Here is a 25,617-nt window from a genome sequence, read left to right as displayed (position 1 = left end):
ACGTTCCAGAAACAATGTCTTGGAATTATACGGCTGAAGGATAATACTAATACCACCTTTGAGCCTGTGTCTGCCCTTGATGCACATCATCATAAATAATTTAGACAGGAGAATTGAAATATGACATCAATGCACGTTGCTAATTCTTAATAGTATGGATACCGTCACTCATATCCCAGCGGCTGACCTATTGGGGAATCGCAAGTGAAATATCCCGTCATAGCCTATTTCGCCAACCGCCCCCGCAAAACATCCTTCTCATCAATCTTGGCCGGGAACCCATCAATCGCATCCAACAACGGCGGCAACCCTGCATACTTATTGATCCAATTAATAACCGTACGATGCCAAAAGAGGGAATTCTCCGGCTTGAGCACCCAATGATTCTCGTCTGGGAAAGTCAAAAACGCGCTGGGTACACCACGCATCTGCAATACATTAAAGGCAGCCAAGCCCTCCGAAATAGTGAGACGGTAATCCAGCTCGTTATGGATAATCAAATGCGGTGTGGCCCATTTATCTAGGAACAAGGAGGGGTCCCAGCGATCCCAGTTCTCGGGGACTTGCCAGAACACACCCTTCAGATCACGGATGGGGAAATAGAGTTCCTCAGCAGCGAGAGAAAATTTCGTACTGAAGATCCCATCATGTGTGACTAAGGCTTTGAACTTGCGGCCCAAATCGTGGCCCTGGATCCAGTTGATCATGAAGCCGCCGTAGGAGGCGCCCATGGCCACTGCGTGGTCAGTATCGACGTAGTCGAGTTCTTTTTCGATATATTCAAAGCCCCTGACGATATCCTCGTACGGCTTGCCGCCCCACTCGTTTTGGATGGCGTCTGTAAATTCCTGGCCGTAGCCGGTGCTGCCTGTAGGATTTGGGGTAATAACAACGTAGCCTTGTTCTGCAAAGACGGCAGGATTCCAACGGGTGCTCCATTGGTCGTTCCATGCGCCCTGAGGTCCGCCATGAATGAGATAGCAGAGGGGATACCTCTTTTGTGGGACAAAGTCGGATGGTTTTATGACCCATGCATGAATTGGTCGGTCATCTGCTCCTCTCCACCATATATCGCTGACTTGTTCACGGGCCAGGCCAAGTGATACGCCATGTCGTGAACTTGAACAGACAACTTTTTGTTCCTGGCCTGGTCTCGACAAATCTATGTATGAGAATACGCTGTTTTCCACGAGACTGGTACTAGATAGGAATAACTTCTTGGATGCTAACGCAAGGCCAATAACGTATCCGGAATGGGTTAATTTGGATAGATGTTGTATAGATGCATTCGCGTAATTAGGGATTGGAAGTCTGAACACAACGCAGCGACCGGTATCCTCGGCTCGGATGAATAGATCAAAATCGTCCTCTCCCCATGCAAGAGAGCTTGGGCTTAGGCTCCATAAACTAGCACCACCTGCTGTTGCGAATAGCTCAATAGGCCGAGTCTGCGCGTCAAATAGGCTGGGGACAAGAATGATCCTATTCTTATCTGATTCATATCCATCCTCTCTCATAGCCAATACTGCCAGCGTATTTTTCACCGGTGACAGAATTGGGCAGGTAATCGCTCCGTTTAACTCATCGAGTGTGAGAGTTTTTGCAGAAACAGGAACTGCTTCGGTCCAGGATTGCAATCGACAATAGTACAGTAGACATTTGGTATGCAACGCCGGATTCAAATTCGGATCTCTAGCCACAAACACAATGCCTCGGGGACATATATCAAAATGATCGGTCCCACCAAACGGAGGAATAGGTGATTCTATATCCGTTGCACCAATCTGACAAAATAGGTTCTTTAATTCTGATAATTTGTACTTGGATCGCTGTCCTGCCGTAGAGGATGTGGTTTGCTGTAGTGTCCCATACCAAATATTATTTTTCTGTGGTCGAATGTATTCATCCCAATGCCTGACGAAAAGGGACGTATACAACTTTCCAGAGCTAACTGGCTTTTTCGCAGTTGACGGATTGTACAGAGTTCCGTCTTGATTCCCCTTCCCAGAAACCGCAAAACCCACGAGTCCACGGGAAATAGTAGTAACCTTTAAATCCGATACGGGTCCCGATACGGTTCCCGCAACATAAGAGTCTTCTTCACGCTTGCCATCACCAACAATGAAGCTCGTTTTGCCATCGTCTTCTTCCTTCAGCCAGACGAGCTTGTTCCCATCACCTAGCCATTGTGGAGACCCGCGGTAGGAATTTGTCAGGAGAACAGAGCTGCCGGTTGCAACGTCGAGGACCCGCAGCTCAGAGGTGGTCAAGTGTGACTCAAATGAGTATGTCGTCTGGGTGTAGGCTAGCAGGGTACCCGATGCATTAGGAATTGCGGCGGAGCGTCGAGGAGCGCTCAGCATTACCCTGTGTGTAGAACTGTCATTAACTTGAAGACATAGCGGATTAGGGTACGTGTTTGTACCTACTCCGGGGTAAACTTTGAAGCTCGGATAGTCATGATGAAATTTCTCTTTCTGTAAGTCGTTTAATTGAGATGTAGGTATGATATATAGTGTTGCACAGTTGGTGTTAAGAAGTTGTGAGAGCTCAAGTTTGATAAGTAATGGAGTGTCTAGTCAATATGTCAAAATGCAACTGATGGATTGAAAGAAGCTTTCTAGGATGTTGCGGAAAGTCGATTGTGTGGAACGACCGTGGCACGTTATGGTTTTTCACTGCACTGCCCAGGCATCAACCAAACTCGGAACCACAACACTTGAGAAGATGTGAATTAAACTACATTATCAATTCCATTTGTATTGTGTACAAGTACATGAAGGGAAAATTCAAATTCATGGCGATGACACCAAAGGAAATCTGAACCGGGCTGGTATATGTCATGGGGGAAGTGTAAGTTGTCCTTCTTGTCTTGAACCCTAAAAAACAGAGTAAAAACATGACAAAAGCTCCTCGATAGATGATAGGCTCATATGAAAAGATAGGGGGGAAAAAAAAGGGGAAAAAAGGGGAGAAAAACATAGAACAGGGTAACAAGACTTAAATCCTGGAAATATAACACATGAGAACATGCATTTCTCACTCTTCTCCGTCATCCTCTTCCTCATCTTCATCCATTCCTTCTGCTGCCGTAATTTTGAATGAAGGGTCCTGATCAACGCCGACATAGCTATCACTCATTAAGAACAGCGTTAACTCATGTTCACCAGGTGTCGGAACAATATACTCCAGTTTGAGCTGCAATTTCTTTCCGATTGTGACCCGTTTGGTGGCGAGGAGGCTGTTTGTCTTTTCTTCACCAACAACAAGCCACCAGTTCTCCATCTTCTTGCCCGGATAGAACGGAGCAGACACAGTGGTATCGACTTCTTCATCTTCTTCAACATCCCTCTCAATCTTGATATCGATATACGCTGGCTCGCCGGCGGTGATATTCTCCTCGTCAAGAACAGTAAAGTCGAGGTCCACGTTAGGATATTTGTTGTTCGTAAATTCTGCCGCTTGTGCAAGCTGCTTGTTGTTGAGACCCAGGCGCTTCACAAGGGTTGCATAATCCTTGTTCTCCGACGGGTCCATAGCTTCCATAAACTCAAAGATGTCCTTGATGCTGCACACAAAAAGTTGGTTAGCAAATTCCAATGGATACTTGGGGTTGAAAAGTGCGACGTACTGGAACTCGTTGGCCACTTTGATGGCCTCTGGGCCGAAATGCGGAATTTGCTTCAATGGACTATCCCTATCCCACATAGCTTGAACAACCATTTGCGACATCTCCATCGCATTCATTGCGTTCAAGTGACCCTCGGAAGAAAGAACGTCTACGCAAGCGCTTAGGAGGTTCAAAACTTTACTCACAATAACTTCTTGGTCTTTACCCAGATCAATCGGAAGCTGCATACGGGAAAAATGTGCCTGCAAAAGAATGAAGGCTTTGAAGTGTGGCGAGTCGTAGACTGGCTGTGACATCTTAACCGGCACTCTATCATATACACGACGGAGAATATGTTCTTCATGACGTCGAACCTGGATAATCTCAAATTCAGTAGCCGAAGTGATGATTTCGAGTATACCTTTCAGCTTTGTTCTGGCTGTAAGTGAAAGTAAGAAGGTTTGCATGGTGATAAACGAAATGTTGTAATATGCTGCAATCATCGCAGCATTTAGTGGCGATAACGTATCATCTTCCTCGTCTAGGTCGATGATCTTGGCCTCAGAGAGTTCCTTGAGAGTGTTCTCAACTAGCTCTGAGAGGAAAGTACTCAACCCCTCATGACTCACGTCTGTTAAGCCATAGTAGCTAGGATTTGCGAGAAGACGTCGATAGAAATAGGTGTATGTCATCCAATCGACAGCATCTTGTGTAGATGCGATGGTCCTAGTGCTTATTTCGGTGACAAACGCATCGTGCAAATGTATTTGCAAATGGCTTTCTATTGGTAGCGCTTCATTCAGAAATTTCTTATAGTAATCACGTTTGACGGCAGGAACCATAAGAACACCCTTTCCGCTCTTGTCTTCAAGTGGACGAGAAGCTTTTCCGAACATTTGAAGTATTTCACTTATCGGATAATCAATGTATCGGTGTTCGCGACCATCAAAGAATTGGGTATTCATGACAATAACAAGATGAGCGTTGAAATTGATCTCCCAACAAACGTCTCGGGAGGCAAGCATAACTTGAATCGCACCAATTTTGAAGAGATGAGAAACAATACGCTTGTCACTGTTGCTAAGAGCCTCATGATAATAGCCAATTCCATGGGTTATTGACTCTGCCAGTGCTTGTTCGTCGATACGTTTCAGCAGGGGCGAAAGTTCTTCCACATCAGCATGCAAGAATATGTCCTCGCCATCGGCAGCAATACAAGCAGCCAACAAATCCAGAGCAGTGGACCGTGTTTGTTTTCGAGTCGGTACAAACAAGAGTACCGGTTTATCGGGCGATAGTTGTAGAATTGATGCAAGTGCAGGTTTCACCATGGCGAGCATGAGAGAGGGGAAATGGGGAATAGTATACGACTGAATGTGCAGTTCCAATGGAACTGGACGCACATGAGGACTAAAGTTGTAAACTGTATGCTTTTTAGCACCAAGCCACTCCCCGATGTCCCGAGCATTGGATAGGGGGACACTTAGACCAATCATTCGCAACTCCTTTTCGGTCTGAAGGGCAATATAATGCATTCTTGAAACGATAATCTCGTAAATATAACCCCCCTGACCGCCAAGCATGTGAAGTTCATCAGCGATAAAGAGGTCAACAGCCTGTACGTTCTTACGGCGCTGCCATTGCCGTGACAGAACATCCCACTGAATTGGAGTAGCGAGGACGAGGTCGGCCTTCTCGAGAATCTTTAGATCTGCGGTGGTTTCGCCGGTAAGTTTGGCAATGTTCTTGCCACTATCGAGATTCCCCAGCCGGTTTTGCCAATCACTCAAGCGATGGTCGATCAATTCTTGGAAAGGAGCAATATACACAGCTTTTCCAAATTTGGACTTCGACCAGTGGTGAAGTAGAGCGAACTCAGCACAGACCGTTTTGCCACTGCCAGTAGGGGCTCCTAGGAAAACGTTGTCATCCGAGTCGAATAATGACTTGAAAGCTTGAGTCTGAACCTTATTGAAATGATCCCAATGAGGATAGAGCTTTTGGTACTCAGTTTGTTTAAGGGCTTTTACTGGTACTCGCTGCATATCCAACAACGGTGTATGAGCCGGGAAGCGCTCGGGGAGAATCAGCTTTTGAAACGAGACGGGGATCTTTGTTTCTGAGTGCATCCATCGATCCGAAACAAGTGAGATGAAGTAGTTTGGAGGCATTGGCTCCGTTATGGGTGTAGTGAACTCTACTAGATGCTCATTCATTTCAGAAACAGCGAACTCTTTGCGAAGAATGAATTGATCATGGAAGAGGATATCTTCCCCATCACAGTCCTCCACAATGATCCAGAAGCTTTCTGCAACGCCGTGAAGATCATCATCCCATGTGAAATTAGGGGTAATGGTGAGTTCCACACGGAGCATTGACCGAGTTATTGGTTGAACCTGTGCCTGAACATCCAGACGCGGGAACTTTGAGATGAGATCGCAAACGGTTCGGCCTGCCTTCGGTATGCCTAACAACTCTCCCATTCTCGGTGGATCCAGATCAAAATACGTAGACCACGGAATGTCGATTCTTTCCGACTTCTGCAAAACGTCACGGGGACAAGATGGAAATTGGCGAAGAGGAGACATTGTAGGCCACATTCGCTTTTCTGCCATCTTGCACAGGCTCAAAGCGATTTTTGCTACTGACGCCCATCCTTTTCTCAGTGCAATTTCGAACATTGCCCTAAGAATACGACCTGCGGACTGGGTAACATATACCATATCCGCCATTAACGCAAGCCCTTCCAGCTTCAAGCGAGAAATGTATGCTTGTAGGAGTACATTGACCTTCGCGTGAGGCTCTTCAATGCTTTCCTTCACAGGTATTGGAACACGACCAAGGAGCTTCGCTAGCTCCAATTTTTCATCTTGTCGAACTGGAATATACTTGAATTCGTCACTAAGAGCAAAAATACGGAAGAGCTCAATTGTCGACACCATGGGCTGAAGGTGGTAGTTATATGTGTTCATAGAGCTGTGCGTAATATAGTAATGTGAAGCAATCAGGCCAAGTTCGGTAGATTGGAGCTTTCCTGTCTTTTTCTCATATTTAATAAGGTTAGCTTTTTCGAGAACGGTTGCAGCAGAGTGTATCAAATCCACGCGTCGCTGTTCGAGGGTTTGGTCGTTTTCGTAATCAGTGCCAACACTGTAAAGGCCAGGGGAGCGAAGCATTCGGACAAATAGGTACGTGTAACCGAGCCATTCTACCCCTTCGTCGCGATTGCGGACATTTCCAAGCACAATCTCAGCGTTTAGGTTATCAGCAAGCTTGCTCATAAGTTGACTTTCAATAGGGAGTTGCTGGTTGAGCAGGGAGAGGTAATATTGCATTTCGGTTTGGGATGTTATGATAATACCCTCTCCGAACGTGTCATACTGTGGTCGACCAGCACGGCCAAGCATCTGCAGCACATCCTGAGGACTCAATTCAACCCAGCTGCCTTTCTCCGGCGAGTAAACTTGAGTACCTTTGATGATAACTGTATGAGCTGGGAGATTGACACCCCACGCCAAGGTAGCAGTACAAACAAGAACTTGCAAACTACCATCCGCAAAAAGTTCTTGAACTGAGGTACGATCAGCCAGACTCATGCCAGCATGGTGAATGCCAAAACCGTAAGGCATAAGGTCCTTCAAAGCAGGATCGTTAACTGCATCTGCTTCTTCTGTAAGAATAGCTCGACTAGCCGCGTCGCTTCTCAAAATTTGGCCTATGGTTTCCATCTCAACAGCTTTGTCTCGTATATATCTAGCGGTCTTTGCCGTTTCTTTTCTTGAATGAACGAAAATCAGCATTTGATTTTTATTAGCACCAACTTGCTCGAGAACCTTCGTATAGCAAACATCATTCATTGTTTTCAGCTGTTTAATTGCCTTTTTATCAGTCACACCAATAAATTCCTGCTTCAACGGACATGGTCGGTAAGATCCATCAAAGTGGAAAAGCGCATTGATCGGGTCAACACGCAGAAAGCTGCCAACATCGCGATAATTAGGGAGCGTGGCGCTCAGACCAACCAGGCGCACTGGATCACAGGTCTGCTCCATTTTACGTATCGTCCTGCTAACGATGCTTTCTAGGACGGGACCTCTGTCATCATGGAGCAAATGAATTTCATCGATAATGATGAGCCGTACAAGCCTCGTATAGCTGGTATCAGTTGCTTTTCTCGTGATAACATCCCACTTTTCAGGAGTGGTTACAATAATCTGGGTATCTGCTATCTGCTTTTTGGTAAGTTGACGATCACCTGTAAGTTCAGAGACACGGATGCCATAAGGTTTTAGTCTTTCGCCGAAATTCCCAACTTGCTCCTGGACAAGTGCTTTCAATGGTGCGATGTAGACTATTTTGAAGTCATCTAACATGATTTCTCCAGTTTCAGAGTTCCGATTTTTCCCAATCTCACGTAGGATTGTAAGCATTGCTACGTTGGTTTTCCCAGATCCTGTTGGAGCACAAATGAGCATGTTCCCATCATCGTTAAATGCCGTCGCGAAACACTTGGTTTGGATACGATTGAGCTTTTCGGAGTTCTTGAAGCTGGGACGAGCCCAATCTGGGAGGTCCGAAATTGAAATAAGGCGCTCATTTGGGTCTCTCTTTGGTTTGGGAGCGGGAACGTGAATTTCCTCATATCCCTTAAACGTTCTTTTGGTTGAACCTTGGGGCAATTTGACATTAGGGTTAGTCATGAGATGGTTTCCTTGATCAAAAATCAGATTTTCGAGGTTAATGAGCTTTTTAGGCTGAAGCCCACGCGTTATGACACCATCCTTTGGCTTCGATTCAGCTTCAGTTGGCTTAGGACCCGGGATATCAATGTCCATTAAGTCAATTCTCATTTTTTTGCCAGCCTGTTCCGCTCCATTTTCTCGAGATGACTTGCCACGTAGTTCATCCAAAATCGCGTATTGACCAGCTTCAACCATCTCCTTTTCAAGAACCGCTTTGGCGTCCGCATCATCCGCAGTTCGCCTCCACTTGGTTACCCAGACAATTCTGTCCCTATTCGTGATGAGCTTTCCAACCAAATCTGGATAATCGTAATCGAAAAGCTCCATTAGGTCATTTTCTACATCACGGAGCGGTCTTTCACTCCCATCCTCGAACTTTTCACCCATCATCTGTAACGCCTCTCGGGTCTTTTCTTGTTGTATATGTGCGTCACTATAAACCGATCCAATCTCCCGTTGGAGCCAATAGGCATCAATTTCGCGGATTGGAACAACTTTTGCGCTACCATTAGTTTTGTCGCCATTGGATGCCTCCACGGTGCCATCGATTATTATTTCTTCATCGGGGGTGCCGGCTTTGTCCCTTTCAGCAGCGGCCCCACCAGCGGTAGCAATCTCCTCTAGATCCGGTCGATCTTCCTCATCAGACATGTCTTCGTCGGAATGCTCATCAGCGTCTCGAACTTCGTGGGCGAAATTTTCTTCTTCATCATCTGGTTCATCGAAAACCACAGCGACACCTTGTCTCTCATCCAATTCCTCTCCGCCATGTCCACCATCCGCGCCGTCCTCCATGTTTTCATCTTCATCCTGGGCATCGTAATCAGTAATTTTCTTCCCCAGGTTTACAAGCTCATTAAACTCCTTGGGTCCCATCGAGCTTCCAAGTAAATCATCAATCTCTTTTTTCTTGTCAAAGTCCTTCATATTTTCGTCTTTCAAAAGCTCCAGCACCGCATCCGCAGCGCTTCGAATGACCTCGTGAGACACATCGCCCAGGTGGTTGGAAGTCATGGTGAGTATTAAATCATACGTTGCTCTCGTCACAGGAGTTCTGGGACGATATTTTAGGCCTTCAATAAGCGTATCTGCCGCAGACAGGATACCCGCGCCCTTCATCTGGGCGGGTTCCCCTCGTTTCCGCTTCCGCTGTTCTCGTTGCAAGACAGCTTCGCCTTCACGAATGGCATCCCGTTCCACATTTCTCGGGGTAACTGGAACTCTTTTGACCTTTGCAGCATCCGCTTCTGACACTCGTGTGCCCATGTCCTTGATATTAATACGACCGGCGAGGGACTCCGGGTCACCTGTAACCTCATCTGTGCGGCGAGTTACAAATCGACGGTCCGCCTGGAGAACCAGGTTGGACATCGCCGAGTACTTGTACTGCGACACATTATTTGGATCCGCCATCTTGATCGTCGTACGAGGTTATCGTCGAGAGATGCCGTAATTTGCTGGTAATCTGTAGCTTGTTGATCTGGTAGATATTGTGGATTTAGCCCATGAAACCTTGCAGACACGGCAGGGTTAGGGGTAATTCAGGAACCCAGTCGCATCGCTTGAAGATGGCACGCGAGGTTAGAGCGCTCGAATTCTTCCGTCGCAAGTATTGGAGGTTGTAAAAAGTTGAGCGTACAATAGAAAAATATGTTGATGAAGCATTGAAGAAGCTTTGATGTTGAAGGGTTGAAGGAGAGTCCGGAAAGGGACTAGCGTGGCAAGAAGCTCAGCCTGAATGCTCTTTTACCTTTTCATATTTACTGCGTCGAAAGTAATAAATAGAGGAACGACAAAACCTTGGAATAAATGCCTGGTTGAATCTGGCGTATCAAGGTACACTAACAGAACAACCCGGGTGGTCGTGGATAATGACAGTTTATCTGTATGGACGGCAGCTGAGACGTCCTCTGCTATCAACATGTTCATGTTTTTGCGCCGTCCGCAATGCCTCCAGATCTCGCGTTTTGGCCCGCGGTTTTGTCCCTCTGAACCACAATCGCGGGGCAATGACAGATTCTGCCAAATTAAATGATCTTCCTCAAGGACGTTTGAAATCTCTGGAACCATTTAAGCCGCATGTCAATGATGCGCCTCAGTATCCAACGGTGATTCAAGGAGCCAAGAACAACATGCTAAAATTTAAAAACTGTGTACTGCTGACAAGGGTTGGAAACTTTTACGAGGTACGGAAGCCTGTTACCTGAAATTGCCTGAGAAACAATAGTGATAGTAGTGGTTATTCTTTTGCAGCTCTATTTCGAACAAGCCGAAGAATACGCTAAACTGCTGAACTTGAAATTGGGCCAGAAGAGAACAACCGCTGGTGTCGTTCCAATGGCAGGCTTCCCTTATTTCCAACTGGAACGTTTTCTAAAAATCCTGGTTCAGGACTTAAACAAGTATGTGGCTATTAGCGAGGAATATCGCAACGATGAAGCTGAAAAAGCCAAATCGGGGGGTCTACAATATGACCGTAAAGTTGCTCGAATTGTTACACCCGGGACATTGATAGACGAGAAGTTTATGGATCCTTCTGAGAACAACTTCCTCCTGTCAGTATATATGGCCCATACCCTCCCGGAGGAGACGGAAATACTATCGCCTGAACAGCACCCTTATATCTCGGGATCTCGATCTGTCGGTATGTCCTGGGTAGACTTGTCAACAGGGGTTTTTTTTACCCAGTGTACGACAGCACAAATGCTACCATCTGCCATTACCAGGATTAATGCCCGGGAGATAGTTATCGACCTGAACGTCGATGATAAATTCAAACAAGAGCTTCAAGCAATTGTTGGGCAAGACCAGAAACACCTTTTAACGTCGTTTCAATGTCAGGACCAGACGAAGACGCTGTCCGATTGGAGTTCGGTCTTTGAATCCCCAATAACCCCTGATGCAGCTAGCACGTTTACTACAGAGGAAACAGCTTCATGTAATATATTGCTGGAATATGTCCACTTTCAGACCCGGGGAATGAATATGAAACTCCAGGTGCCACGCCGCAGGCATCTTGACCAATCTATGACTATTGACCGTAATAGCTTAAAGGGGCTGGAGATTTTAGAAACCGCTCGAGATGGTCTTGGGAAAGGAAGCCTTCTCCATGCTGTGCGTCGAACGTCAACTAAAAGTGGAGCACGACTGCTTAGAGATAGATTGAGTATGGACTTTGTTTTACGTCTCCTCCTTGCGCCTGCAGGTTTTATAGGCTAATGCCATCGTCTAGCGTCGCCTTCTGCTTCACTACATATTATAAACGAGCGCCTTGATTTGGTATCCAAGTTCCTTGCAGATGAAGACCTACGACAAAATATAACACTCCTCCTTAAACGTAGCTACGACTCTCAACGATTGGTTCAGCAGTTTTCATTAGGAAGAGGCGAAGCCGACGATCTCATATGCCTCTCAAAGACAATCCAAGTGTCGCGAGATATAAAAGATATTCTGCTACAGAATATCGAAAGTTCTGATCGACCTTCTGACCAAGAAGCCAATCCTGTGACTCATAGTTTACGTTCCATGCTTGATCGTCTGAACCTCGACGGCCTCGAAACACTTTCAAAGCGAATACTCGGCGCAATTGATGAAGAGGGGCTCCTTCAAAAGCAGCGGATTGAAGATGACGCGGCCGCCGAAGCTGCGGCCCTAGCTCAGCAGGTTATTTTCAATGAAGGATCCCCAGAAGATCTAGAAGCTATGCCCAAGAAAATCCAAGGTCAATGCGGTGCCAAGCAAAAGGAGTCGAACGAGGTTGAACAGTCAGATGGAGACGTATGGGTCATACGCCGCGATGCGAGCGAGAAGCTGCAAGAGCTGCACGATAAACTTGATTATCTGAACAACGAAAAGTCGGAACTAACACTGAAACTGCAGGATATCACAGGAACTGACAATCTAAGTCTCAAATGGACTCCTGCACTTGGCCATATTGTTCATGTGAAGGGAGCAAAGGCATCCCAACAAACAGTCGAAGCCTTGAAAGAATTGCAATCCGTTTCCTCATCAAAATCAACACGTTCCTTTTATTTAAGTTCTTGGACACAATTGGGTGCTCGAATAGGCGAAGCAAAAGAAGAGATCAAGACCGAACAACAGCGTGTTTTGAGAAACCTCCGTGAAGACGTGATTTTGAACCTTGTGAAACTGCGGAGAAATGCCGCTGTATTGGCCGAACTTGACGTTGCATGCTCATTTGCCAATCTTGCCGAGGAGCAGCGGATGGTTAGACCGGTTATCAACAATGGCACAAGCCACAAAATCGTGGGCGGAAGACATCCAACGGTAAAACTTGGATTGGAGGAACAAGGCCGCCCTTTTGTTAGCAACGACTGCTTTATCGGAGAACAGGAGCGCATATGGCTCATAACGGGCCCAAACATGGCCGGCAAAAGTACCTTTTTGCGTCAAAATGCCCTCATTACCCTTCTCGCGCAAGTCGGCTCGTTCGTCCCGGCAGAACATGCAGAGATAGGTGTTGTGGATCAGATATTCAGCCGTATTGGTGCTGCGGATGACCTGTTCCGCAACCAGTCTACCTTCATGGTAGAGATGTTGGAAACGGCCGCGATTTTGAAAAATGCAACGTCACATTCCTTTGTCATCATGGATGAAGTTGGGCGGGGGACTACGCCGGAGGACGGAACTGCGGTTGGATTTGCATGTCTTCGCCATCTCCATAACGTCAATCAATGTCGCACGCTATTTGCAACGCATTTCTATGCACTGGCCGACATGACTGCTGGCTTCGAACGTTTGGCTCGATACTGCACGGACTTAAAGGAGGACTCGTCGGGGTCGTTTTCGTTCGATCATAGATTGAGAAAGGGCGTGAATCGCCGATCCCACGCTTTGAAGATTGCACGCTTAGCAGGCCTTCCGGAGAGTGTCATCGATGTCGCAAAGGACGTGTTGGGTGAAATTTCCGGCGGAGGAAGCTATGAGCCTGAAGAGAATCTATCTGGTCGCGGTCAAGCTGCCCAACGCGGCTCGTGATATTCCAACTCTCACCCGCACTTATCTTTGTTTTACCAATTTTTTAACTTTCCGGTCATCACATCTTAATATGATTCTTAGATACCCTGGCGCAATATTCAACAATACTTTCATTTTGATGTCGCAATGGAAATTATAATTGCCTGGGTGTATATATAAATATAAAACAATGCACTGTCCCATTAAAACCATGAAAGTACCACTCATAACTTAGCCACCTCATCCTCATAAACTTCCATCTCCCTGACATCCACGTCAATATCTACATCAACAACTATCCCTTCCCCGAATGCGACCTCCTGACAATCATCCTCCGCAACCCCGTTAACAAATTGCACCACCACAAAATCCACCCGATGCCTCCCCACCACTACCATCGGCGCATGCCACGTCCCAACTCCATACGTAACCGCCTGCCCACCATGTGCAACGAACGCCTTCATATTGCGCATATCCGGTGGGTCGCGAATAACCACCTCCTTGAGACCCCGAGCATTTACAACAGTAGCCCGTGCCGTCTGGCCATGTAATGATGGTGCAACGATAACCAAGAAGCTAGGAGCCATGCCGTTGTTGCTGTTATCGTCAATATCACCATTATTACTCGTATCTGTGGATCTCCTACTCTCTCTACCCTGGCCCCTTTTATCCGCAGGCGTTGTGACACCCAGCGGTACAAACGTCTGCGTTGTATACGGATGTCGTTCCAGAATCCTAACATCAAAAAAACCCTTCCCTTGTTCTCCACCTCCCCGCAATGATCTCGGGAAACACGAAAACATACTCATGCATGGAGAGCCCGCACCTCCTCGGTCCCGGGATCTCGTACTCTCACATTGGTCGTAATTATTCTGGAATACGGAGATTGGACTGTATTTCAACGCGGTGGATTGGTTGGCAAGAGTTGGGGTAGGGAGATCGGATACTGTAGAACTGTTTGTGTTTGCGAGGGACCGAATGGAGGTGACTGGAGGTGCACGGGCAAGTGTTGATGGCAATGGGCTACATATGGCGTTACCGAAGGGTTGAAAGGAGGATGGAGTGAGCGGGGATGCGGAAATGGATAGTTTTGGTGATGGCAGGATTGGAGGAGCCATTGCCGGTATTTCAAGAGAAGTATAGCATAATTATTTTAATGGGGGTTATTTATTGCTACGGTTAGAGGCTTGCAAATCGCGTTGAAACTGCTGTTGGCAGCAGGATTAGGTTGAAATAGGAGGCTCTGGGCAAGACGTCATCGGCGACTTTGTCAGATAAACCTTAAATACTTTATTCAGTGAATGCGTGGGGGATCGACAAGACAAACTACCTCATGCGGACTAGTTAGAAGAACCTATCCCAATCAGGAATGGCGCCATTCTATCTGTGCAGAGCAGTCGCTATTCCAAGGACAACATATCCAAACTTGTAACTATCGGAATGGATATCGAGGGCTGTATGGGATAATATATATATATATATATATACATATGAATATGAAGATTCAAATTCCCACATTCCAAAGTCACGATTGTATCAAAAGCATTCAACAAATATCTTCTCCCTAACTACTCATCCTGAATCTTGACCACTACCTTGTGCGATCTTCCCGCTCCCTTTTGGTGATATCTATATGCCTCAAGCGCATCCTCAAACCCTCCGTATTCGATCAAATCAAAGGGAGCAGGAAGTAGCTTCCCCTGTTCAAACAAAGCCACAAACACCGGGATGTACTCTTCAAGAAGCTTGTTGATATGCTCTCCGTTGGGTCTTCCAATTGTACTCATCTTAACAATCTTTGTTTTTCCCCCTTCAAAGTCAGTCATTTTACTCCTGTTCACGAGGTTAGCTAAAGCATTTTGATGGGAAAGAAACCCAAGAAGCTGTGTGAAATCGTCCCTTCTTCAAAATAGACTTACCAGGCATTTGTCGTGGAAAACAACTTTGGACCTGCTGCTGGGAGCTTTTTGAACAGCTCTTTCGCGAACGCATCACCAGTCGCCGCGGCGTCAAAGACTCGGTGAACTCTGCCTTTGGTAATATCAAGGACAGTTTTGACTTGATCTCTAATTGACTTTTTATAATCAAATACAGCCCTCGCTCCCTGACTTTTCACAAGCTGATATACGGATGTTAGCATTGCCATATATCGAAAAAATGTAACTAGGAGAAAATATTCGAACCGGAACTGATTGTTCTGAACAGGACGCGATCACTTTATATCCGCAGATATCAAGGAGCTAAGGATCCATTAGCATGCCATTTTGGATGGCTAATACTGGTGCCACGGGAATAATTGAGTGCCTGCCTGAACGCCAAATTTTCCAACACTGCTGGAGCCTCCAAGAACAACTGCCCATTCATCCCTTTTTGGAGGTTCATATTTCCCTTCGCGGACATCTTCCAGCTTGGGCAACTCGACATCGAGAGAGTTGAATATACCTAGGCCTGCAGTCTACTCTCATATGAGCTTTCAATTTCTGTCGAGCGTCACCGACCCTCCGAAGGGAGTGAACATGCCACTGAGGAAACATACCTCAACACCAACGCCAATCGTAGCAGCTTCCACTAGAGAAATATTTTTCGGTTTGGGAATCGTAACTCTGGCATCCATCAGGAACTATATCTCGTATAATAATATTATATACTAAGTTAGAACGGTTGAACCATCCCCCAGTTCTGGTATAAAAGCCCTAGTTTCAACCCACGGAATGAGGCACGCACCCATATACTCAATCTACCTAATCTACCCAAGAAAAATGAGTGCACTTACATATTCCTGCCCGCCGTTGTACCCACGGTATCCCAAGCGAGAGCAACCGCAAACACGATCGCCTACTTTAAACGACGAGGCAGCATTTTCACCAGCCTTTACGACGATGCCTGCGACGTCGAGCCCAAGACCCAGCGGCCATTCTTGGACGAGGACTCCCGTCGACCTCATCAATTCGTCACTGGATGTAGAGTAGTTAGAAAACCCCTGAGGAACGAATATTTTCTGGCAGATGTGACTTTACAACAAAGGAAATATCAAAGTTTGCTCGCTCCTCTGGACCTGCAGGTATATGTATGCAGTACATGTGCATCGTCCATCCAGACGGTCTATTACAAAAAATAAATAAATAAATAATAAAATAAAAATAAAGAAGAAAAAATAATCCAAAAAACTCAATTCAACTTGGAGAGACATAATATAAAATAAAATGAACACTATGGATATACTAACGCTGGATTAATAGCCATGTAAATCGACTTGACCAAGATCTGGTCCGATGATGGCTCAGGGACCTCGAGATTATCAACGATTTTAAAAGGCTCGCCAACATTCTCGGAAATGATTCCCTTCATATTTTACGTTTTATTTATTATTTTTTTATTATTTTTTTATTTTATTTATTTATTTTTTTTTTTTTGAATGGACTGTTTGGATGGCGTTAGTATGCTTTTGATTTTGTTCTAGGGAGTGAGAGATGCTGGGAGGTAAGGTGGGGTAAGGGAAGACAAGTGAAGAGCTCACAGAGGCATTCAAAACAGTTAAAAGAATAGAATGGAAATGCTTGTATATTTGGGCATCTATATATATTTATTTTGAGACCCTTCCAGCCTTTTGATCTAAAGGAGGCAAAACGAGCTGGGATATCCAGGATTTCATCAAGTGGTTTTTCAAACTCACGCTGTGGAAGCCAGGAGCGGGGCATTTGCATGACGTGCGCATCTCTCCCCAATGAGCTGACTTCTACACTTACTAGCCTGTTCTCTGGTTCATCGATAAGGTTGTCCAAAACCAAAGTCCGGGCAAATAGACATTACGCTGCTCGTATTTTGACTTCGGACAGCGGCTCATCCCTGACATGGAACCGGGTAAATTATCGCCGAAGGTCCTGAGAAGCCTGGATCAGGCCCCGATCGGGATGCATAACATTGGCTTTATATGTGACACGGCAAGTCGGACTATGGCAGAGAGCAATTCTTTAAGATTACAGCACTTCCACAGAGGAGACTAGCTCATCTTTCATGCAGATCCCGAAAAACTTCGGGACAGGAAAAGTTCAGGGCGATGAAAATCTTTAATTATATATATATCTTCATATGTAATCATATATATCACCAATACAGGGCTTCTTCTAATTCATGACAAAATGAAGTATATCATACAATAGCCAGGAGGGAGAAATAGCAAAAACTCATGAATAGATATGATAAGGAAGAAAAATAAAATAAAATAAAATCAAGTCACAAAAGGGATATATGTTTCCACAGCTCCAACTGCCCCACCTCCAGAAGTCCGGAAGTTTCATAATTAGAGATGCGATTATCATTCACCAGCTGAAATCGCTTAGGTTTTCCATCAATAGGGAATATATGGCGAACGACGAACGGGATACTTGGCAAACGTGGCGGTATTAGCTCACGTCTCTCGGATAAATAACACATGGGGCATATGACAAAAGCCCTCTATGTGCACCGTTACGGAACTGCATATTCTATAGTGACTTATTTGTTGTGAATTAATAAAGTTCGCAGAGAATCCCAGTGGTCAGAGTCCGAATAACTAATTTCATACAAGTCAGCGAGTTGTTCGCATCAATCTAATATCGGAATCATAATGGCAAATCGGTGCAGATGCCTCGGGATCCTTTGACATACATGTAAGTCATGCTGCTTCGCAAGCTTGATTGAATGGCAGCTGGGTGCCAGCGGAAAAGGTACATGACACAGGCCCAACTGAGACTGGCAAAGGCCGGCCAGGCATTTGCATAGATTGCGCTTCTGGCTTCGGGTGTGATTAGATGGGACAGCGCATGTGTCCCAGGCTCAACTGAGAGCTTTGCAACTGCAAGCATCACACGTGCAAATACGTATATAACGATCTAAATTGACGTATATTAGGTTTCAGCCCCTTAAGACTCTTACATGAACTCTTTTTCTTTTTCTTTTATTTTTTTTCTTTTATTTTTATTTATTTATTTATTTATTTATTTTTTTTTGGTTCAGATACTGACCTGTTGGCTAATGCTGCCTGGTGACTTGCCAAAAACGAGGTATCCTCCTAGGAGCCCGGATATGAAAGTATCGTATGGCCCCTCCTTACCCCACCCATTTGGACCTATATATTTAAGGGCAAGCATGGTAGATTTGTATACGACGGCGAACAATGAGAGGTTCCGTGCGTGTTGTCTTGTCGCTTTGAAAACGAGCCATGCTTTATGACGTAAACTGTGCATTGTGTTACGATTTGAGTAAACGGCTGGATAACGAAACGGGGTGAGATTGAGAGGAGACTCATGTGAGCGATTACCTTCCAGACCGGAAAATAAATATCATCCTGATAAATGTACGACAGGGTGAGTTGACATTCATAAAAGAAATGCATAAGCTGAGTAACAAATTATATTGGCTGGACTTACACCAAAGCATGGGGGAAACGAATTTTCGCGCCGTAGACAGCCCCATTGCGAGCTCCTTTAAGAACCGCGAGAAATGGAGCAAGGTCAGGGTCCATGGCAATTTTATTTAGCTTTTCCTGCAACTGCATGTTAACGCGAGATCCTAATGGTTACACCTGGGGAGGTGACCGCATACTATAAGGGAATCCATGGCTTTTTACCCTCGTCAATCCTCTAAACCCGCAAATGGCACCCCAGTCGGGCAAAAAGGTAACGAAATATAAGTCCGAGTTCCTCTCATTAGGTGGCTGTTAATGTAGAAATGCTCCGCTGGAGGAATCCCGAAGAGCGTAAATAGACACTGTCGTGAGGTGACCGGTGTTTGGGAGCCAATATAAAAACAATCATTGAAACAATATTGTGGTGTCCAAGAACTCATCGCTATGAGTTTCTCTGCCCACACTTGTTTTTTGGAGTCCCACAGCCCTCGGCATGTGAAGGTTCTTGCCGACAAGCGCGCACCGATGTCACACACCCTCATGTGACTTCATTTGCCGCGCGCTTATTCGGGCCGAGCACTCCACAAACTGACTAATCCAGATTCAACAGCGAGTCGCGACTCCGAAGAACTACCAGGATCAGACTGGAAAACATGACAATTTTCTCTTGGGGTTGCTTGGGCTTGGACATTCTGACAGGGGATTGGACATGATTGCAGATTGCTGAATAGATATGCCTAAACGGCTTACTCAGGACCAAAAACTGGCCGTGACTGCAGCTTTGTTTCGTCGAGAGCCATATCCACAGATCGCTGCCACTCACGGAGTATCAGAACGACGACTGCGGGGCATTTCTCTCTGCCTGCGAACATGGGGAACAACTCATCCCCCGAGGATGAAGCAGATGGGGAGGCCAAAGGCTATCACAAGTGAGATTCAGGAGGTACGACAACAAGCCCCGTCAGTTTCCCGTTTCGCAATGGAAAACTAAACAATGACGAGTATTTCTCCAGGGCCTTCGTGAATACGTCAATTCTCGACCCCTTTCCAGTCTTCAAGATATGCAATCCCATATACAGAAAACCTTTAATGCGAAATGCAGTTTCCGGTCAATTTCACTGTGCTTGAAAGATATGGGGTACATCCGTACCATCGTCCAGCGGGGGAACAGGTCTCTTGAGAAGGACAACCTACCATCGCTGTCGGAGTCTGACAAGCTGCGCATTCAGAGTGATCCAGCTGCAGCAAAGCTTTTGGACAAGCCTAAGGTCATATACGCGTGGTTATTGACGCCTAATCCAAACGCGAGTCTTTCCAAGCTGGCTACCAAGAAGTCTGCTTCTGCGAAGAAAGCCAGAAGAGGTGCGAGCGCCGGACGGCGATCTCAAGAACTGTCAGATGATGAGCGGGATGAGGAGGAAAGTCTCGACGTCTTGCTTGATGGGGACATCTCCGCTGCTGCACTAATACCGGCCGTTGCCCAAGCTCTTCCAAGTTTCCCACTGGCAGCTTCTCAATCAATGGGCTGATCGGGAAAAATAGCTGACAGACCATAAACAGAGAAATTTTGTGACGCCACGTTTCCAGCTTACTGACCAAGCATGTATTTTGAGTGGCGTTTTTCTGTATTATTCGTATAGACATCTGTGCGAAGTTGGCGTACTGAAGTGGGTTCTGTATTTATATATGCTTTTGATTCCCTCATTACACAATGAAACTCTTATATGATTTCCTTCACAAGCGATAGGGTTTTTCGCACACAAGTCCCATTTTAAACCAGCCAAACCCAAATAAAGAACGCCATGCTAACGCCGAATGAGAAGGAATAACAGCCAAAACCACGACCATTACTACCTCAACCCAATTTTGCCTTTTTCTTATTACCGCCTTCAGCTATCTCACCGACATCCATCATATCTACATCCCCGCCATCACCACCACCACCACCACCATCACCGTCTTCAACCCCAGCCCTCCGCTTCAGCCCCTTCATCTTTCTGGTCTGTAGCCCACTCAGATCCTGGCGGCCAAGATGAACCCGTCCAATTTTATCACCAATGGCATCCATACCAATATTCTTCTTCATCTTCCCCTCCTCATTCGGTGCCTTGGCCTGTTTCATAGCCTCCTTCATGACAGCCTCATCCGCCTCCTGTACCCTCCCAACTCTAAAATCAAACTTAGGTCCAATCTCATCTAGCTCCACACGGGGAAGTTTCTGCCCACTCTTCTTCGTCCGAATCTTATACCACCTCAAATGAATAATGGCTGCCAAGCCTTCCACCGGCTCCTCCGCCGCAACCATAAGCAGATATTGCAAACCCTCCACGTCAATCTTATCCGTCTCCTCCCCTTTGAACATATCCAAAAACATACTCTTCAACATCCCATATACAGACGACGTCGCATCCTCCCAGGCACTTCCCGCAAACAACATCATTGGCTTCATCTCGATGCCAATATCCAACTTCATTTTTGTCATTTCTTCCTTCTCCGCTTCCTTCCCCTGGTCAACCTGCTCGCTCAACAACAGCATCTCGCACATATCCAGCAGCTTGGAGTTATAGATGCGCAGTAACGTCACGCAATTTGGCCGCTTCTTATTACTGCTGCCGAAGACCACGATGCCGCATTCATTTTTCACGGCGAGAAATTCAATATTCTCCGTGCTCTCAAACGGGTGGATGTTTTCGTTTTTCTTGTGAAAGAGGACTGAGTGTGGCTTTGTGAGGGCGTGGAAGGTTTTGAGGACGTTGTGTAAGGGTTGGGGGCATTTGGGCCCATGTAGGAGGAGGATGCGCTTGACAGGTTCGAAAAGTTGCGGTTCCCGCGCCTTGAGGATGCGGGCGCTACGCGCGTTTTTTGGTTTTCTATACAGAATTGCGGTGTTAGCTTTGCTTATCTATTTTTCCTCCTAGCATTCTTTCTTATTCACGGAGTATATCGGTCAGGAAAGAAAATGAGTAGGAGAAAAACCGCAGAAAGCGATTGGGAACATACATTTCTCTAAGCATTGTGAAAATTTGAGCATATATACATATATATCTGCATATATGTGCAGATAAATGCGCCCCCCTATTCTTTGTGAAGGTCTGGCGTTTCTCTGTGAGTGGCTCTGAGGTTTCAGATGATTTTTTTTTTTTTTTTTTTTTTTTAATTATCTGGGAGCCGGGGGAGCTGCAAACAATGCAAACTTCCACTGAGCAAACTCCAAAGTTCGATAAAATAGTGAGGACTCTCGGGTTTTCCATATAAATAAATGGCTACAACTCGTAAGCCTTCATAACGCGAGGACATTTACAAGGTAACTAATCTGTAGGGGGGATCACAGCTACGGCATAGGATCAAATCGGGCCCTACAAGAAGCGTATGGCGCCCCGCAAATTGGGAAGGTTAGTTACTCTGATGCACGACATGTCTACACTGGTTCGGACCTGTGCACATCTCGATTTTCATTCTCTCAGAGGATTTGCTTCATCTTGAATATTGTAATTCTCGACAGTGAAGCTTTCTCTCTTTTTTTTTTTAAAAAAAAAGGGAGTGGGAATAAGGGGGGTGAACCCCGAAATGCGGAGACAACGCATCCGGATCCACTGCCTCTGGCACAATATCATGGTTCCAGAGTTTTAGGTGCCCGGGCAAAGCGGCCGCAACGGCAGAGCATACAAGACTGGTTTAATCGGATTGGCTAATCCCCTATCTCCGAAATCCAGGGTAGTGTTCACGATCCCGCGTCAGAGGTTTCAGTTTTTCATGTTTAAATTTTATTCAAGGAGGGGTAATCTGGGCTGAAAGAACCAAATAAGGTTGTGTGGACGGATTCTCCTTTGCTTTGCCGCCCTCTCTTCTCGAATGGAGGCGGCATATTGCATGAAACCCTTGTTCCTCTGGATACCCGCTTGTCAACCAGCGGACTGATAGACGGTCCCGCGTTGGTCGGTATACGGCAATGCACGAGGTTTCCTGGCAAGAATATAGCTGCGGTTTCACTCCACCGACATTGCCATTTACTACTAATTACTCTATAAATCATTGACTATGCCTTCGTTTTCCTCGTAAAGCGAAACATTAGATTTAGTGTAACAGCAGGAATCAAGTTTGGATAAAATGGACAGGTTTTGTGGTTCGGTAAACGGCGCCCATAATGACGTCTGTCTAGGCGGCTGTTAATTAAAAGATCCCTAAAACCGATGTTCATTAGTTACGGAGTACACCAGGTAAATATAACTATTGAGTGGTGTCTTGCCATGGCAGCGACATATTCCAAAGAGAACAACTAGAAGATGTAATAGATAATGCTGGATTTCAATGGAGCAAGAGCTCATTGATTTTGATAAACATTCATTCCCAGTCATTCGTATTCGTATGAGAGGCGATTATCGAACCCCAGTATAGCTGTTGTCCCGCCCATTCGGCTATTTATATAACTAAACCTCGGACACGGGAAGCTCAGCGGCATCAGACACGCCCGGGTTTGATATTCAGTTCACCGACTCGCTAACTATCTTGGCCCTACAAGACCATTAAATTTCCATTGGCTGGGCGACTGAATATATCTTACAGGCGGAGGCTCATGTCTTAAGGAGACCATGAATGGCACATTTTCGGATGTGAAATTATGTTGAGGAAAACTAGCTGGATCAGAGTGAGGATGCATAGGCATCTCCCGCAAGTTGAGACAGCCCATGTTTGAGCCCTTAACAGCTCCAAGGCGCCTGACGCACATTTCAGCGATGGTACACCCAATTTCCAGGCGAAGACCTTCATTCTCATACGGATGCATGAAAGCCATTGCATCATGATACCGTAGATGTATGACCATCGGCCATCGGCCAATTTCCCAACGCCATCATGTGTCATTTTAATGGGGAACTATGGCCCATTAAAGAGAACCTTTGGAATGGATGGACAGTCAGCTTAATCCCTTCTTTTCCCATGCAAGGGGAATCGATTTTTCTCTCTATGGTTCTTATTCCGATCATAGACTGTATAACTTTTCCTCGAAGGTGTTTTTCCCCTGGGCATCCATTTACTTCCCGTTATTGCTGCTAGATTTGTCGGTCTTTACATCGCAAACTCGATCATCAACATTCTTTTGAACTCCAAATGAGACCGGTCGTTCTTTTTGCTCAATACTGTTAACTGTTTGGACCGGAATTGGTGTCGTTCGGATTTGTATACAAGTTCCAGCATACGGTGGGTGGAACTGCGAGATCATATCTTTGAGACCACGAAGTTCTCCACTGCCAGTGAAAGACATGATAAGACATATTTCCGTGGCTTGCCTTGTGCTTGTTCAGCTTGGAATATCGGGAGTATGCTCTACGAGACGACGTTGACGATTGTGATGAGACTGATCGAGTCTATAGCGCAGAACACACGCGAGAATAATAGGCCTCAAAGATTTCCAAAAGTTTCCCCATAGGGTAGGGTCTTAAGCCAAATATCAATCGTCTCCGTCCTCATGCTAAATACTCTATTATAGGGGGAAGATTTTGAACCAGACATCCAAATTAATGCGAGGTTGCCTAATGTATGTTGTCAAGCACCCCAAATGAAGTGTTGAGGGCTCATCATCATAGGATCACATATCTGTTGCCGTTGGAGATGCTGCTCCTCCGTCTCACAACGGTGTAGTATTTGACGAAGGGGGAATTGTAGTCAATATTATAAACTCAGGAGACGGATCAGAAGCGCAAGCACACGCGCCGAAACCCGTTCCGGCAGCACCACAAGCACAAGCTCTAGCACCCATCGAATTTCAGGGCGTGGCAGGCATTTCAATTCCAGTTAAACCTGTCGGACACACTCCATCTCCCATACCGTTTCAATTTGAGGCAGGATCTTCGGCCGTTTTGACACCCCAGGCTTCGCCGAAACCTCCCACTCAAAATGGGCCATATGCCGTCCCAAATACTCACCTCCAACAACCAGGCCTTGCCCCCGATGCCTGCGATTGTCAATGTCTCTGTCCTTTTCATTTTTTCGACACTCCTGCTGTGAATTTGGCAGCGTCAATGCCTTTTGGAAGTGAGACGTCGCCAACAACCTTGGCCACGGTTGCTTCTCCAGCGTTTCCCGCATCTTCAATTTTGAACACGACTACCGCCGGGTCATTATTCCCCTCTGAGATTGGTGTGGTAACCGACATTACCGTCACACCTACCCTTTCAGACGTTCAAGTTTTTGCCACACCCGCTCCGGATCAGTCATTTTTGTCTTCCGAGTCAGACGTTCAAACTTCCAGCATTGATGCTTCTGGTTTGCCACCAGTAGTTCTCCCAGAACCATCTGAGGATGTTGTAGTTGTCACCACTAATTTACCTGTGGCTTCTGAAGGCGATACAACACCCAGCGAAGGTGATTTTGCAACACCCAACCAATCTCCCACTGCCGTACCGACAGAACCAGCGATGACAAGTGCAGACGCTGTGCAACCACCAGCCGCAGAGGCGGACGTTACACAACCAGCGACAACAGAGGCGACGGCAACAACGGAAGTTCCACCAACGGTAACTGACGCAGACTTTACCCAGGAACTAGCAGAGGATGCGAATGACAGTGCTACCGCTACCACACCAGAAGCAGCAGAAACAAACGCTGTTTCAGCCCAACCTGCAACGCCAGAACCACCAGAGGAAACTCCTGCTCCAGATCCGGCTGTAGATGTGCCTATTGATGTTGGCACCATGGCACTTTATAGCGCTCTGACTTTGAGACTTGGAGCGTAGCATGGGAAATGCGGCTTTGGGGAGGTTATTTACTGTATACCAAAGACATTTTATGTTTTATGTTCATGTTCATCTCTGCTTTTAAAGAGGATCAAGCAGGCCTTGCGCCTTGTTTTGCTTTTGCTGTTTTCGCTGTCGCTGCGTTGACTTACCCCATAATCTTCGGAATTG

At 46.1% G+C, this 25,617-nt stretch overlaps 9 protein-coding genes across 9 annotated transcripts; 3 read left to right on the top strand and 6 right to left on the bottom strand.

The window, feature by feature from the left end:
* Positions 1 to 224: 224 nt before the first annotated feature.
* On the bottom strand, positions 225 to 9,765 carry PAAG_11921 (hypothetical protein; the record flags this gene model as incomplete). The annotated part of the gene is made up of 3 exons (XM_015847486.1): positions 225 to 2,367; positions 3,044 to 3,568; positions 3,632 to 9,765. 3 exons carry the CDS (start codon positions 9,763 to 9,765, stop codon positions 225 to 227), a joined length of 8,802 nt encoding a protein of 2,933 aa, XP_015702876.1.
* Positions 9,766 to 10,361: 596 nt separating this feature from the next.
* Positions 10,362 to 13,350, top strand: PAAG_04752 (DNA mismatch repair protein mutS; the record flags this gene model as incomplete). The annotated part of the gene is made up of 4 exons (XM_015845362.1): positions 10,362 to 10,538; positions 10,606 to 10,996; positions 11,051 to 11,518; positions 11,585 to 13,350. The coding sequence occupies 4 exons, from the start codon at positions 10,362 to 10,364 to the stop codon at positions 13,348 to 13,350; spliced, it is 2,802 nt and encodes a 933-aa protein (XP_015699588.1).
* Positions 13,351 to 13,553: 203 nt separating this feature from the next.
* Positions 13,554 to 14,447, bottom strand: PAAG_04751 (hypothetical protein; the record flags this gene model as incomplete). Its single annotated transcript, XM_002793176.2, has 1 exon — positions 13,554 to 14,447. One exon carries the CDS (start codon positions 14,445 to 14,447, stop codon positions 13,554 to 13,556), a length of 894 nt encoding a protein of 297 aa, XP_002793222.1.
* A 450-nt stretch (positions 14,448 to 14,897) lies between these two features.
* Positions 14,898 to 16,677, bottom strand: PAAG_04750 (hypothetical protein; the record flags this gene model as incomplete). Its single annotated transcript, XM_015845361.1, has 7 exons — positions 14,898 to 15,162; positions 15,249 to 15,448; positions 15,513 to 15,569; positions 15,644 to 15,784; positions 15,866 to 15,949; positions 16,103 to 16,283; positions 16,556 to 16,677. 7 exons carry the CDS (start codon positions 16,675 to 16,677, stop codon positions 14,898 to 14,900), a joined length of 1,050 nt encoding a protein of 349 aa, XP_015699587.1.
* Positions 16,678 to 17,930: 1,253 nt separating this feature from the next.
* Positions 17,931 to 18,865, bottom strand: PAAG_04749 (hypothetical protein; the record flags this gene model as incomplete). Its single annotated transcript, XM_002793174.2, has 4 exons — positions 17,931 to 18,200; positions 18,333 to 18,546; positions 18,629 to 18,655; positions 18,738 to 18,865. 4 exons carry the CDS (start codon positions 18,863 to 18,865, stop codon positions 17,931 to 17,933), a joined length of 639 nt encoding a protein of 212 aa, XP_002793220.2.
* Positions 18,866 to 19,448: 583 nt separating this feature from the next.
* Positions 19,449 to 20,244, top strand: PAAG_04748 (hypothetical protein; the record flags this gene model as incomplete). Its single annotated transcript, XM_002793173.2, has 2 exons — positions 19,449 to 19,658; positions 19,729 to 20,244. The coding sequence occupies 2 exons, from the start codon at positions 19,449 to 19,451 to the stop codon at positions 20,242 to 20,244; spliced, it is 726 nt and encodes a 241-aa protein (XP_002793219.1).
* Positions 20,245 to 20,570: 326 nt separating this feature from the next.
* On the bottom strand, positions 20,571 to 21,729 carry PAAG_04747 (ribosome biogenesis protein RPF2; the record flags this gene model as incomplete). The annotated part of the gene is made up of 2 exons (XM_002793172.1): positions 20,571 to 21,585; positions 21,716 to 21,729. The coding sequence occupies 2 exons, from the start codon at positions 21,727 to 21,729 to the stop codon at positions 20,571 to 20,573; spliced, it is 1,029 nt and encodes a 342-aa protein (XP_002793218.1).
* A 1,487-nt stretch (positions 21,730 to 23,216) lies between these two features.
* On the bottom strand, positions 23,217 to 23,507 carry PAAG_04746 (hypothetical protein; the record flags this gene model as incomplete). The annotated part of the gene is made up of 1 exon (XM_015845360.1): positions 23,217 to 23,507. One exon carries the CDS (start codon positions 23,505 to 23,507, stop codon positions 23,217 to 23,219), a length of 291 nt encoding a protein of 96 aa, XP_015699586.1.
* A 466-nt stretch (positions 23,508 to 23,973) lies between these two features.
* On the top strand, positions 23,974 to 25,446 carry PAAG_04745 (hypothetical protein; the record flags this gene model as incomplete). Its single annotated transcript, XM_015845359.1, has 4 exons — positions 23,974 to 24,030; positions 24,085 to 24,141; positions 24,201 to 24,248; positions 24,298 to 25,446. The coding sequence occupies 4 exons, from the start codon at positions 23,974 to 23,976 to the stop codon at positions 25,444 to 25,446; spliced, it is 1,311 nt and encodes a 436-aa protein (XP_015699585.1).
* Between the last annotated feature and the right edge of the window lie 171 nt (positions 25,447 to 25,617).

The sequence above is a fragment of the Paracoccidioides lutzii genome (assembly GCF_000150705.2).
Source record: "Paracoccidioides lutzii Pb01 unplaced genomic scaffold supercont2.12, whole genome shotgun sequence".
NCBI classification, from domain to species: domain Eukaryota; kingdom Fungi; phylum Ascomycota; class Eurotiomycetes; order Onygenales; family Ajellomycetaceae; genus Paracoccidioides; species Paracoccidioides lutzii.
Note: the sequence above shows the minus strand (reverse complement) of the source record. Positions and strands in the feature narration are given on the sequence as shown.